At 43.3% G+C, this 15,411-nt stretch overlaps 1 protein-coding gene across 1 annotated transcript in view; it reads left to right on the top strand.

Moving 5' to 3' along the window:
• The window catches only part of MARCO (macrophage receptor with collagenous structure), a 65,530-nt gene extending 51,699 nt beyond the window's left edge, over positions 1–13,831 (top strand). The window contains exons 10-19 of the mRNA XM_084643142.1: positions 1,032–1,076; positions 1,431–1,529; positions 2,545–2,634; positions 2,777–2,815; positions 5,141–5,212; positions 5,310–5,363; positions 6,166–6,273; positions 9,664–9,699; positions 10,794–10,976; positions 13,068–13,831. Coding sequence (XP_084499268.1) covers positions 1,032–1,076; positions 1,431–1,529; positions 2,545–2,634; positions 2,777–2,815; positions 5,141–5,212; positions 5,310–5,363; positions 6,166–6,273; positions 9,664–9,699; positions 10,794–10,976; positions 13,068–13,198 — 857 coding nt within the window. The 3' untranslated portion in view covers positions 13,199–13,831. The remainder of the gene's footprint in view (positions 1–1,031; positions 1,077–1,430; positions 1,530–2,544; positions 2,635–2,776; positions 2,816–5,140; positions 5,213–5,309; positions 5,364–6,165; positions 6,274–9,663; positions 9,700–10,793; positions 10,977–13,067) is intronic.
• The last annotated feature ends 1,580 nt before the right edge of the window (positions 13,832–15,411 follow it).

The following is a 15,411-nucleotide window of genomic DNA, read 5'->3' as shown; positions in this document are numbered from 1 at the left end:
AGATGACATTCCTACTGATAGAGCCACACTGATACAACATAATTTGATCAGCCACTGCTCTATAAGATTCACACTAAAATGTGTATGTTGTAATCAACATACAATCCAGTTGTCCTGTGTGTCTTGTTCCTGGAGACCCAGTCTTCTGGCCAGTTTCTGGTCTCATTTACAAGAGGATAAATTGGGAGTAACTCTACTAACGCGTATGCATTTATTCCCAATTTTTCATTTGTGTAAATGAGATTGGAATGTGGCCTTTCATTAGGACTAAATCCTGGAGCTATTGCACAGCCCAAATGGCTGGACTATGGTACATGCTGGGGAAGGAATTATCCCTCAGGCTGTGCTATGCATTCACAACAGTTATAGTCCCCTAGCCAATGCCTTCATTCTCCATTTAGGACCATGTCAAACCATGGATTGACCAGGTTCTCCCTCATCCCTCCCTTCTCCCCAAGGCTCCTAGCTGGGGAGCAGAATGTTCACGCACATCAGATTTTCCTGACATGCAGGGAGACTGCTACCCCCAGCTTGGGGACCGCAAGCTTTCTGCCCTGGAATCACACCAGTCTCACTAGGTAAGGGCCCCCACAGCCAGTCAGGCAGCAAGTCAGCTCTGCTGCTCCCCTTATCTCATCCATCCATGGTGCTTGTCTATGTTTATGCTAAGCAAGCATTTTAAACATCAAGCATCCGTGTCGTCCTTGCTGTGCAGCATGACTTACAACAATGAAATACAACTTCAAGCCAAATCCTGCAGTTCACTACCTATACATTTCAGAGCCTTTTCAGGGAAAAATTCCCACTGACATCAGTCTTTGAGCAAGGACAGCAGGAATTGGCTCATAGACAGTTGGACCAGTTTCACAGCTTGTGTAAATCAGCAAAGCTCCATTTATGTCAGTGGAGTGACTGTCCATTTACATCCGCTGAGAATCTGGCCCAATACCTGTGGATTGCATAGGCTCAAAAATATCTACCTTTCATGTCCATTAATCGTTATTATTAATATATATGTATTGGAATTTCAGGAATAGAAGGACCAAAGGGGACAAAAGGAGACCAAGGAGTCCAAGGTAATGCATTTCCTTCATTGCGTTGCTACTATGGATTTTGCTCTCATTCATACCTGTGTAAATCAGGAATAACTCCATTGAAGTTAGCAGAAATAAACCAAAGTAAAACCAGTGGATGAGAATAGAATCCAGCGGACAGTACTGAATTTATACAGATAGACCCAAATTTGGCCCTCAGTGACAGATACCTATTTCAAAATAGCTGCACTGCCATCTTCGGAGTCACTCTGGATCTACAACGAGAGCAAAATTTGACTCTTATATTGGTATTGCATTTTGTAGTGTGTGCGTGATGGGTCTTTCATGGGATGTTCAAAGCAACAAAGCATCAGAAGTTTGGTATTTTTCATCCAGGCTTAAGAGGACCATCGGGTGAAGATGGTAGTAAAGGGGACAGTGGCCTCGCTGGTCCAAAAGGTGAACCAGGAATGAAAGGAGATAGGGGACCTACAGGTAAGGCAATTTGCTTATTTTTACCTATGCAATTTTAACAATTTCACATGCCTTCCTAGTTAAGTCTTTTCCGTTTACAGTGTAAAATGTATTGTTACTCCATGAGTTGTTTCCACAAAGATTCAGACATCTCTGACCATAGGGTTACCAGTCTATAAAGGGATTGGATGAATGAGGTTATTTGCCTTATTTGTTTCTTGCTATGCCAGTGCATCAAGAAGGGTGGTTCTCCAGAAATGCTGACTCAGAGCAATGAGCTTTTATATTCTCTTTTGGGATATGTACGTGTAATGAAAGAAGCAGGTACTTAATTATCAGCACATCCCTGATTATAGCAGTGGTGTTTATAGAAGGATTTATACGGTATAAACGAATACAATACCATTTAAATGCACAATCATGTGCAGGTTTGGTTGGTTAGAATGATAGTAAAGCCTGCCTCTGAGTGGTTTATATCCCATATAAACTAGAGTTTTGTGTAAGTTAAACAGAAGAATTATGCAGTGTCTCTCGCCTGTGTAACTTGCATTACATTGGTATTCATCAGCCACATCTGAGATGTGGACAGGGAGAATGAGCCGAAAACAGGATGGAAAGTGGAAACATGTTGTGGAAGTGGTCCATATGAGCGGAGAATGATGATTATACACAGAACATTTGGAAATGTAACATTACTGCTCTGCTGGTGTACATCAGTGAGGTTCCATTTATTTAACAGAATTCCACTGATTTGCACCAGCTGAGGGTCTGGCTCATGAATGGCAAAACGGATCTTAAAAAATTCTAGGAATCTTAGGAAAATCCTGGAACTGAAAAGGGAAGGAGGGAATTGCAATCCCTTCTGAAATATTTTATTGCGTTCTGTCATAAGTATCTTGATTACCAACTGCAAATGTCAGAGATCTAGAAATGCAAACCCAGGGCCAGATGCTGGTGCTGTTAGAGCCAATGGGAGAGAGACACAGATTTGACTCCAACCCTTTGATTTATACACATTCATTGTATTGTTAAATAGGTCTTCCAGGAAGTAAAGGTGAAGTGGGTGAGAAGGGAGAGATGGGCCCCAGAGGACCAATTGGTGCTCCTGGAAACAAGGGAGATGCAGGTCAGTCAGATTTAAATGGGTAAGTTAATAAGGCAAAAAGCCAAATCTGGCTGGGGGTTGGTGGAGGCGAGGGGAGATGCCATTTTTAATAATTTGTACAAATATCACTAACGCTAACACCAATATTGTATTGTATGTACAGCGGGTGCACCAGGGCTTCCAGGACAGAAAGGAGAGGCAGGTAAGCCAGGCAAAAAGAAAAGTTTCTCGTATTGGTATGACACTGATCTCCCTTAAAGGTACATTTCATTAAAAAGGGGCAGCTAGTGTAAATCGGCTCTGATTTAATTGAAGTCAGTTAACAGCCACAGTGGATTGGCCCTGAAAGTCTAATTTAAAAGAAAATCAAACCCACTGTGATTGTAACTGAGAAATGTCCATTTGTCTCAATTACCAAGGAAGAATATTATAAACACAATATCTGCCCTCCCTCCAATCCCGCAGCAAGCTACAGATTCAAGGCCTGTTGTCTCACGTACACCACTGGACTCAAAGAGTAATTCCACTGAACTCAGTCGAGTTACACTGGTGTAAAACTGCTGTAAATGGGTGTAAGTGAAAGGAGAAGTAGGATCTTTTGTTCTATATTTTTCATAGATTTTTAAAGTCAGGAGAGCCCAGTACGACCATTTTGTCTGCCCTCCTGCATATCATAGGCAATCACAGTCCAGGGCAACTGCACCTCTGTCTCCCCTCGGTGGTTCAGCAAAGGCATCCGCTCTCTGGCTTCAGTTCCGCAGTCATTGCCTTTCTGGGCGGAGACCTGCATCTTTCTCCCTTCTGACTCGGGTATTTCCAGGCTGCACACTTGCTTGCCTTCACGGTGTATTTCCCATCACAGACTGGTTGGCCAAGAACACGTGCTTGCTTTTTCTTGAGAGACTGATGATAGAATGATGGTCGATAGTTATAAGTTACCATGCAGCACTTCCTATGCACGTCCACTTTATTCTTAAGGGGTAACACATTGCAGAGAAAACATGTTAAAACAATAAAAGAACCTACGCACATGCTAATAAGTTTAACAGAATTAACCCCAACCCTAACATGGATTCTGCAGGGCCAGTCCTTTCAACCCTACCCGAAAGATTGGGGCCTGCTGTGGATTAGGGGTCCAGTCCATTTGGTGGATCAGGAAAAAGGCCCTACACCAGTTTAAAAGCAGGCTATTTATTCAAAAATCCTTCCTTTGTCTGTCAGTCCCTGGAGAATCTAGGTTGAACAAGTATACACGTGTCTCTCCGGGGGTGGTGGGGTTCTTTACAACCTGAGTGAATTTGTGTAATCACCCCCAGCTGTATGAAAATACATACAATTACACAGTAACACATGCACCATTGCATGTTTAACACAAGGAATGTCAAAGATTTTAAAACTAATTCAATAAGTTTTAACTTCATTCAATGAAGTTCATTTACGATATTGCAGGAAATTGTCAGTCTGTTACACCAGTCCCAGAATTTCACCCAGTAAGTCCCTTTCTAATCCTCTAAGGCCTGGTTCACCATTGTATTACTCCATTTTCACACCAGTTTCACTCTACTGAGGCAACACCAGTGTCAAACTGGAATAATGCAGTGATGAATCAGGACCCTTTTGTCTAATTCTAAATTCATATGGTGTCTCCCCTGCTTCACGGCCTGACTCATCATGTCATTTAGATATGAAGATATTGGTACTGAGTATCCTCTGAGCATCAGTTTCACACTAGAGTAATTCCATGGAGTTGCTCCTGATTTAGCCCAGTGTAAATGAAAGGTGAATCTGTCCCATAGTACCCTGGAAAAATTGCAACACGGGTAATTGCTTTCTGTCTATGAACATTTCCCCTGCAGGTGCATATGGATGGAGTGTTCTTCACCCCTTATGGAAAAGTCCTAGTAGAAGCTGCTATCCTTTCTCTGGGCTTTGTGAACTATCCTACAGAATTATATCCCTTCTCTAAAATTCTATGGGATGACTTAGAAAATCTATAGAAAATTTCTTCTTTTCTGTTAACATCTATAGATTTTTAGAGCAATTTATATAGAATCCTATTAAATTTCCATAGAGCCCTAATTTGTGTGTGTGTGTGTGTTGTTTACAGGGCCATATTCTGTATGTACAGGGCCATATTCTCCTTTTGGCTCTATACACATCACTCCCTTTGAAGTCAATATAAACCATTTGTATGCATCCCAGGGCAGAATTTGACCTAAATTTTGGGAAGTGCTTTGGGATCCTTCAGATTGAAATGCTATGTGGACCTGATTCTCCACTGCCTTTCACTTTGTATGCTCATTTACACAGTGCAAAATTGGTTATAAAATTATACCACTAGTGAAAGTGAGTGGAGAATTCCAACATGGACGCGGTTTACATCCACTTTGCTCTCACTCTGCACAGGAATAGATGACTACACAAGGTGTGGGACAGTAGAGGATCAGCCCCTGGAGAAATGTTATGTTACTTTGGTTCCTTTATAGTTCTTTGTACTTCACTTTTGTTGTTGTTGTTCATCTTTAAGGCCTGAATGGAGAAGTTGGTGCCCCGGGACTTCCTGGTTTAAATGGCATGCCTGGTCAGAGAGGGGAGAAGGGTACGTAGCTACCAGCATTTTTAAGTTAGTAAAATAATACCCTGCTAAGTATTTGTTACCCATGTACCCTTTTTTTCCCCCTTTTTTTAAACATCAGGAATCCCAGGAGAGAGGGGACCTAAAGGTGAAAAGGGACAGAGAGGAGAAGCAGGTAAAGGAAAACAAGACACGTCCAGCATCAGCAACACAAGTTATTCAAATAGGGGGATGCACTGGAATGAACACACAGCTCAAGCCAGGAGGCAGGATGCTCAATCCCATGCGTGACAGACTCATGCAGTGTGGACCTACAGTAGTGGGCATGGAGATCTGCCAAGCTGCCATGGCAGGATACTTATTTCTGTAGCTGTGCCCAGGGTCCTTATAGGCACCTGTTGATATAACTTAAGAACATAAAGTGCAGCAGGTTAAGATAACCCACTCCAAATCTCCTTCCGCTGACATTAACAGAGCTACTGTGACTTACCCCAGCAGTGTATCTGGCACATAGGGTCAATTTAGGTATGTTATCATGAAAGATCCACTTATCCTCTAAGCTCTTGGATCTGAAAACCCAATCTTCCTAGGTGAGTAAGTTCTTATTTTTATATATTGTATGTGCCTTATCCACTTCATTAACCATTAGCTGGAGAACAAACGTGCCTTCCCATCTGCATGAATTGAAAAGTAGACTATAAATGTAAGCTTGAGGGAGCTTAAAAGTGTGATAATATCTATTTTACTTATTTATTTTGGTTTTGATGATCTTTGATGGCATGCCAGGACCAAAGGGAGAACAGGGAGATTCGGGTAAAGCACTTGCTGTATTAAATTATGCAAAGGGATGATTACACAATAGGGTACTTTCCATGGAATGTTTCACTGACTTCTGAAGGTGATTGCATGTAATACTTGTCATGCTCTTTTCTTCAGAAATTGCCAAAGGCATCAGCTCTCTGATATTTTCCACCTAGGGGTTAGAGGCCTACCTGGTGAAAAGGGAAGTAGGTGGAATTTTGGCTCTCCAGGTCCAAAAGGTGAACCAGGAATGAAAGGAGCCAAAGGAGACATGGGACCTAGAGGTAAGACTATCTATCAAGGTTTATGTTGAGTAGTTGGTATGTTTTGCATTGTGTGTGTGTATTGTGGAATTGCAGTAGTTGTTCCATGGTTAAGGTTGCTGCTAGCTTTCCATTTATAAACCTGATTTTCAACCCCACTACCAAGTTCCCACACACAGAAACCAATCTTCCTGACATTTTGGGTGCTACATCTCATCCTATAGTATCATCTTTCTGGAAACTTTGGTAAAAATTATACAAAGGATTTTAAAGTCATGGGGCCAGATACTCTGGTCCCGGCCACCTTTATGTCCCCCCAGTTGCCAGTGCAGTTCATTACACTTAATTTTTGTTCCCTTGTATTATTTCGGCAGAGACACCGTGCAAGTCTCCTCTGTAAGTTTTTAGAAATTAATAATTCAACAATATCTATTTATCTGCATGCAATGAGGAGTGAAAATAAAGGGAAGCAATTGTAATAAGGAAAGGGAAAGATTGACTGACTGGAAAAAACATTTAAAAACTGATCAGTAAAGTTAGGTGTCATTATGAGACCAGCCCATAGGCACCCCTAACTTGGAGGACCAACAATTATGCCAGCATTGCAGTGGTAGTATTTTGGCAAAAATGCCCAGTTCTTGAGCAATTCCTGTGTGACTCTGTATTGGACACAAACACGTTTTCTTTTAATGTCACTCATCTACGTCGTCTTGTTTCATGAATTTGCCTCTTGAACAAGTGCATTTCAGTGCAGCCATTACAAGGAAAATTTCATTCACTGCTTGCATCTGAGCTGAGCTATTTCTTTCGGACACTACATTAAGGCAGGTTTCAGAGCGGCAGCCATGTTAGTCTGTATCAGCAAAAAGAACGAGGAGGCCTTGTGGCACCTTAAAGACTAACAAATTTATTTGAGCATAAGCTTTCGTGGGCTAAAACCCACTTCATCAGATGCATGCAGTGGAAAATACAGTAGGAAGATAGATATATACACACATGAAAACATGGGAACATGAAAACATGGGTGTTGCCATACCCACTATAACGAAAGTGATCAATTAAGGTGAGCTATTAGCTGCAGGAGAAAAAAACCTTTTATAGTGATAATCAGGATGGCCCATTTCCAACAGTTGACAAGAAGGTGAGAGGAACAGTGCGGGGGTGGGGTGGGGAAATAAACATGGGGAAATAGTTTTACTTTGTGTAATGACCCATCCACTCCCAGTCTTTATTCAAGCCTAATTGAATGGTGTCCAGTTTGCAAATTAATTCCAATTCTGCAGTCTCTTGTTGGAGTCTGTTTTTGAAGTTTTTTTGTTGTAATATTGCGGCTGGCCCAAACAGGGGACTGCCCTGCGCCCTGTGAAGTAAATTACACCCACAAGCCAAGGAGCAAAGGGGAAGCCTGAGGAGGAGAGTCACAATTCCTCCCTGGGCTGGTTCTGGGGTAGTCCAGCTACACTCTTACCTTACACCGGGCAAGCTGTAAAGGCACAGTCCAGCCCTTATTTATTCTGGTGGCTCCAGCACCAGTGCAGCTATTAGTGGTTTTTTTTATCAATAACTCTCGCTTTGCACAGGACTGAAATATATTTTCCTCCTTGGGTGAAGCTCCGAGGTCCCCAGTTGCCCCAAAGTGGCTGAGACAGCATCTTACCTGGCCCAGAAGTAACAACACAGAACATCAACATGAGCAGATAGCCCTATAGTGAGACATCACTCCACTTCACTGTGACACTAACCAGTCCCTGCCCACTACCACTCCTAGACGGAGGCTGCATCTTTGCTGATGAACTAGCTATAAAGTCAGGTTTCACAGTAGCAGCCATGTTAGTCTGTATTTGCAAAAAGAAAAGGAGTACTTGTGGCACCTTAGAGACTAACCAATTTATTTGAGCATGAGCTTTCGTGAGCTACAATCCGATGAAGTGAGCTGTAGCTCATGAAAGCTTATGCTCAAATAAATTGGTTAGTCTCTAAGGTGCCACTAGTACTCCTTTTCTTTTAGATATAACGTGGCCCCCATCCAACCAGCCTTACACATGCAAAACTCCCACTGAGCTCAACTTGATTTGGCCCCAATCAGAACAGGGAGACTGGCTCGTACGTTAAGAATTGATTTCTGAATTCACTCCTGACATGTATTTGAAATCTGCTTTAGGCCACACCCGACTCAGATGCCGATATGCAGCCTGGTAGTTTTAGATTTCTCCTGCATCTAACTCTGGTTAATGATGCAGAAAACACACCTACCAGATTACAAAATAGGTTGTGTATGTCTATTTATATAGTTATACTTTTTTAAAAGAAAGAGTTGTATATTTAGTGCTTTTAGCAAAAGAAAAAGGATGTGGGAAGCTTTTTTTTCAGTACATTTGGGATCCCTTTGTGCATTCCAACTAAACTATCCTTTAAGAGGGCCCAAGTGGCATTGTGGTGTCAAAAGACCCCGCTCCTATTCTTGAGGCTGCCACTGACTTCTTGTTTGACTTTGGATAAAAATCACTTAGACCCAAATCCTCAAAGGTATTTAGGTGCCTAAGTCCCACCTTTCAATGGGAATTAGGTGCCTAAACACCTTTGAGGATCTGGACCTTTCCTGCTCTTTGCCTCAGTTTCCCCATCTATAAAAGGAAGGTAATAAACCTTTATTCGTGTAGGGTTTTTTTAATTAAGACACTGAGATCCTTAAAGCATTTTGCAATCTTTGGATGGAAGGCACTGTAGAAGTGCAAATAATTATTATGAACGTTTATTGTTATTGGTTTTTTTTAATTGTAATATGGTAGCGCCTGGTGATGTGAACTGAGATTGCGACCCCATTGTGCGAGGTTCTGTGCAAACACACAGTGAGAGACAGCGCCTGATAGCAAAGAGCTGGTCAAATTAATTGCTGTAGGCCATTTGACCATAAAATAGAGAAAGGGACTTTTATATTTTGCAAAGAACATAAGCAGCTGGAGGTTGTTTTTAAATGTATTTTTAAAAAACAAGGTTTTTAAAATGTATACTCTGTAGCTGTTTTTATAACATTTAAAATACATATTATATGCATGGCAGCACCAGTAAAATACTGTCCACTTAATATAGCAGGATTCTGCACACTGACGTATATACACCATCACGGGACCTTTTCACCAGTGTTGTGCATTGCAAATACTCTGCAGTGCATAATACTCCTGCTGCTTTTAACATGCTGCTATCATGAGTTCCAAAGCTGTCCCAGGGGCTTAACCATATCAGGAGTTTAATTCCAGGAGTATATTTCAAATTCTAAAAGTGTGAGGGGGCTGGAGTTTTGTTTGAACATTTGCATTCATCTCCGATCAACACCAGCTTAAGACATAATGGTAATCATTATACTTTACCTTGAAAGCGTGTCTAACGATTGTTTTTTTTAATTTGGAACAGGACTGCCAGGGAGCAAAGGTGACAGGGCTGAACCAGGTACTAGACATTTATCTCGTCTCCATAGCTTGCCCTGTAACACCAGCACAATATAGGACCCAGTATATATCCAGGACACATGCTTAACTTTGACTATTTGCATAGTCCCAATGATGTCAACAGAACCTCCCACGTGCATAAAGTGAAGCAAGTGTTTAAGAGCCTGCAGGATCAGGGCCGTCATGCTTCTGAATTAATTGCACCTCTGAGCCCTCCCAGGGTCTGTTCAAGGAGGCCTTTCACCATCATCAATCTCTGGGCAGGGACCTGCATCACTCTTCCTGCGGAGCAGGGTTGTTTGGTTGTAACCCACCTCCCTGCACTGCCCTTGCTTATCCCAGCAAGCCTGACTAATGTCCAGCTTCTGTGCTTTGTTTTCTCTCCAAGGGCTATGAATAGCATGCGCCAGTGGTTATGAGTAACCAACAGCTCTCTCGGAGCCTTACAGAAACAATGTATAAAACAATAAAAGGTCTAAACACATAATTAAGCTTACCAGTGTTCCCCCGTGACATCTATGGAGACCCTGCATGTTCCAGTCCTTCCATGGGGTTTGATACGCCGCACCCATTTTGGACAAAAGGGTCATGCCCATTTGTTGCCTTAAAATGAAAGCCTGTCTCTTTATACCCCAGTCTCCTAGGTCTCTTGAACACACTCTGAACCAGTATATGCAAACCACCACAGAGACTGGTACTTGTCTGGAACTGTTTGCTGGTCCCAGGGACGGCAGTAATCACACCCCACTGTTTTTAGTTCCTGGAGGAGCTGCAGTAACCCTCCCCATTGGAGTAGAATACAATCCCGAGCCCACAATAATACATATAACCTGTACGAATAACAGGTCTAAAATTGATTCAAGAGTCTCAAGCTAGACCTGTGTTCATCATATCTATCACAGGGTCCTGAACTGATCTGATTTTTGCTACAACAGCAACCTTGTTTCCCATGTAGCCATGTTCATTTAGGTGTGGCCGTTGGTTTGTGTTATTGGGTTTAGCGCCTTATTCTTCTGTGTCATTTTTCTTATGCAAACGTCTTATTTTCTGTGTGTGTAATTGGTGCAATTATTTCATAACCTTCTAATCCATCAGGGGAACGCTACTCCCACCCCAATATAAGGCTCAATGGGACAGCTAGGGAGGGCCGTGTCGAAATTAGGTACCAAGAGAAGTGGGGAACAATATGTGATGATGGATGGGATGACAGAGATGGAACCGTGGTCTGCAAAATGCTGGGATATAGACGCGCAGTTCGCACCATGACGGCACCCCCAGGTAAGTTAATAACTAATCACCCAAATCACCAACTACATTCCGGATCCCAAATTGTGATCTGTGATTTTATATAGTGTGGCTGGTGTTTGGTGTAAGATTCAGCCTTTACAGGGGCAGTATTCATGGCCTCCTGGCACCCAAGCCACTTTCAGCCAGGCATTCAGATACAGAGCTGGAATTTTTTCAGTCCAGGGTGCCACACTTTTTTGGTGCTGCTCTTGTTGCACGGGAAGTCCTAAAATTCTTTCCAAGTGCAGGATCACAGTCTAAGGTTGTACAAAATATATAGTTTCTTGATGGTGAATACTGAGATACTTGCATTCACATGTGAGCTGCATGAACTTTGCAGACATGCTTCCTCAGAGGATAACTCTAGAATTTCCATTCGTCCCTTTTATCTCCCTCCCACCTGCTATTTCTATTTCCCGATTGTCAAAATACCCACCCACCCCACTGGCCTCCGAAAGAGAAATTATGATGGTCCAGACCAGAGGCAACCCATGCCTGCCGATGGGGAAGAGGGGGGGGCCGAGTCAGGGCAGCCGGCTTCAGCAGTTACAGTCTGTGTGAGCATGCTCAGTACAAGCCAAGCACAAATCTCAGGGTGACCCTGCCTCCACCCCCACACATCCCCTCTTGTCCGGACCCTGCCACTCTTACCAAGACAAAACTCATACTGAAGCAAATGGGTGTTCTGCTAAAGTAAAGAGGGGCAGTATCATAACCTATAGAATAATCACCCAGCAATCAAGAACTTACAGAACAGTTGTGTGGAAGTGTTATGGGACAACTGGGCACAAGCCATTCAGATATAGGGATAATCAACAGAAGCAAGGTTTTTAGAGATTTCTGTGTTAAATAGGATTGCTGGGATTAGCGATTGAGATTATCACTGAGGTGAATCATTATAATTAAAATGAAAACCCTTCTATCCTCTACCCACCCTCAAGTTTTACCCACAACCTGAACTCACTCAACTTTTCCAAAGTTCACAAAAGTTCACTCAATGGTGTTTCCTCTCTGATCTCTCAATTCCATGTGCCCCTGCACTTCCTTCTTCTAGCCAAAGCTGGAAGCAGAAGTGCCACAATAGTACTAGAAAGTCTGCTCTTGCAAAATTTCCAGCCCAGTTTTGCAGACCCAGAGGGTAGTGATCATTTGGATGAAACCGTCTAACCTAAATCTGTGCACTGTCTTAGTTATGCCCTATATTAGTGGCAAGTGTAATTCTCTGCAGCAGGGTACCCAAAGGCCTCTTAAGTAAGTGTTACCCTTTCCATTTGGAAGTGACCATGGGCAATATGTGAAGCAAAGTGCATGAGATTCAAGCTGAGAGACCACCTCCAACATGTCAGATGACAACTTCGATTGCAATCCAGCCAGCTCCTTCCCCTCCTGTGTTTTGATCCAGGAGTTCATTATGTATTCCCCTGGGGGGAGTTTGCCGGGGGACCTTGTTCTATTTTTCACTGGTAACAAAAGACAGAATTGTGACCTGCTCTTACCAGGACACACATGGTGGTAAAGGTGCACCAGGGAAGGCTTCTTCCTCACTCCGCGCTGTGAGCCACAATGGACATAACCTGTACAAAGAGCCCTTTCCTTCCATCTGAGTTAGCTGCACTGCAGGTCACTGAGCACTGGGAAGAGCAGCCTTTGCAGGCCCACTGTTCCCATTCACCTGTAGATGGGTGGAGGGAGGGCTGGGAATAGGTGGAGCTTTGACTCCACCCTCCAGTGCGCCAGCCTGCAATGCCAAGCTGCTGTTAGAGGGGAAGTCAGCTGCCCCCAGTAAAAGGCTGCAATCCGTTACTTTCTCTTGGGAGCCGTGGCAAAGCAGGGAGGGGAAATGTAACTGTCACAGTTCCTTCCCAGGCCTCCTCCTGGGGTGACACAGGTACCCGCTCCCGACACAGAGCTGTGCCTCGAGGCTAAGTCTAGCCCTAAGGGAAGTGTGAAACCTAAAGAATGTCGTCTTTGTGATTCACATTACAGATTTCTTTGGGTGACTGTATATGTCTGTTTCCCATGCTCTACAGTGACTTATTTTGCTTTTTATTTATTTTTTTTAACCACTCACCCCCAAAAAAGGTTCTGGTCAGATTTGGCTTGATGACGTGGAGTGCAATGGAATGGAATCCTCCATTTTGAACTGTGAAAAAAACAAGTGGGGGGACCACAACTGCAGCCACAATGAAGATGCTGGTGTGGAATGTGCCTAAGATGGTGTCGAAATGGGCATGATACACTGCTGTCTGGCATAAGATGTCTTAATTCCACAAGTTCCAACAGACTGCGCTGCTGTTGTCCATGGCTGGGACTTGCTTCTTTGTTTCGGTGTTTGTAAAACTGTTGGTTTCTTTAGCTATTTTAAAAATATGCATCAATGAGGCAAGTAATTGTTCCTTAAATCTTTAATAACCAGTAAGGCCAAAAGTAAACCAGGAAATCCAGTTGCCACAAAACAATTAGAGACAGAAAAGGAATGAAATACCCAACTCACTCAAATACTCGTAAATCTTTGGGTAACCTGGCCGGTCTGGTATCCAGCAATCATGTATACTGCACAGGGTGGAAGGATAATGGAAGTTAAAGCATAGGAGTAGGAGACCTATGCCCTGCACTCTTCCTAGCTCTTCCCTGGCCCTCCTTCATGACCGTGGCCAAGTCACTAAGGCCCAGATCCTTAAAGGTGAGGAGTTAGGCACATGAATACCTTTGAGGATCTGGGCCTTAACCTCTCTGTTTCTCAGTTTCACAGCCTCCCAATCTATTAACAGAGGTAATGATACTTACCTCTCAGGAGTATTATGAAGATTGGTTCATATTCAAAAGTCCTTTTAGATCCTCAGACATAAGGCTCTATGGAAATATAGAAATATATACAAATATAAAGCAGGAGCATGCATTAGCAACAGTAATATTCTGTCAGGAAGTCACTGATGATTAAGTGTAAAGCTTGCAGAGTTAACTGTCCTATATGTAGATACATAATGGCTTCCACCCTTTACTGTCTGTTATACACAACCATGTCTGATGCATTGATTTTTATTTGTACTGAGCATTTTCTCTCTTTTTAAGGATCCACAACACACCCCTGCACCATACATTTCCATATTGTAAAGTGGTGGATGAACAGTAGCACATACAGAGCTGTGTACAGTATATCTTGCTTACAGGAATGTTACTTTAAAATAAGAAATAAGTTTACCAAAACCCTTTTCCTGTGCTTTGATATTATTATGCAACCCTGGCTACATTTGTTTCCCTTAGATGACTGTGGAATTTTCTTCTATGTAATAATACAGTGTCACACACAAAGTGAAATGTGTCTGAGCCATGCCACAAAGTTTTAGGACTGGTTCACACTACATGGTTAGGCAGCTTATGTCATCCTAATTATGTCAATGTCTACACTACAGCCTTCCTCCCACCAGTGTAAATGCCCTACTACACCGACATCATAAATTCCCCTCCACAAGAGGCGTAAGTCTTATGTCGGTGTAGTTAGGGTGATGCAGTGTCTGTGTAGACACTGCATTCCTTACATTGGCTGTTGGCTGTCTTGTTAATTTCATGGCAGGAGCTGTGAAATTGACAAGAAAGCCAGACAGCTAAAGGCCCCCATGCCCTTGGAGAGCTTGGTGGTTGGACCCTGCTCCCAGCTGGGAGCAAGGGCAAGAAGCCCTGTGCAGCCACCGCTCCCAGCTCCTGATGGGGAATGGGAAGTTGCGGGGGAGCCCGCCGGGAACTGGTAGGGTAGCCGGACTCCCAGCAGGGAGTTGACAGCAGAGCTTAGAGACCAAGCTCTCAGCTCCCCACACTGCCTCTCTTAGGTCAGGGGAAGTGCTCCTGGTGAGGACGCGCACCAGTGACCCAAGGAGAGTAGTGTGGACATGAACCACCTCAGTAATTACTGCAGCGGCTGTAAGTCAACCTAATATAGGTTGACTTACGTTTCTCATGTAGGCAGCCCCTGAGAGAGATCACATCACAGAGGAGGAGTGGTTTCTGAGGCAAGGGGGTGTTGTCCCCCCCGAACTCATGTAATAAAATTCTCTGGACCCTGATTCTTAAGCAGGCTCAAGTGCAGCAAGTGTCACCTGTAAGCGATCTAAATACACAACTCATTTCAAACTCAGAGAGTAGATAATTGGAGAGAGGGATGAGCCTTATGAAGAGAAGGAAATCTGCTAATGTTTTCCAGCCTCCACTCTGGTTCCTTTCTGATAGATCCAGTTTCCCTTCTTGGGTCAGATTCAGAGGAGGCAAGGCACATGCATCATCAAAACCAGGAGGCTGAAACCTCGTCAGCCACAAGCATTTTTAAAACTTGCTCTAGAAGCAGTGGCACATCCAAATGAGAGCAGTGCCACATCCCGCATTGCCAAGGCTCCTTCCCCACTCTGAACTCCAGGGTACCGATGGGGGGACC

This window comes from Lepidochelys olivacea, assembly GCF_965140295.1.
Source record: "Lepidochelys olivacea isolate rLepOli2 genome assembly, chromosome: 11".
NCBI lineage: Eukaryota > Metazoa > Chordata > Testudines > Cheloniidae > Lepidochelys > Lepidochelys olivacea.
This window is presented reverse-complemented; position numbering and strand designations above follow the sequence as displayed.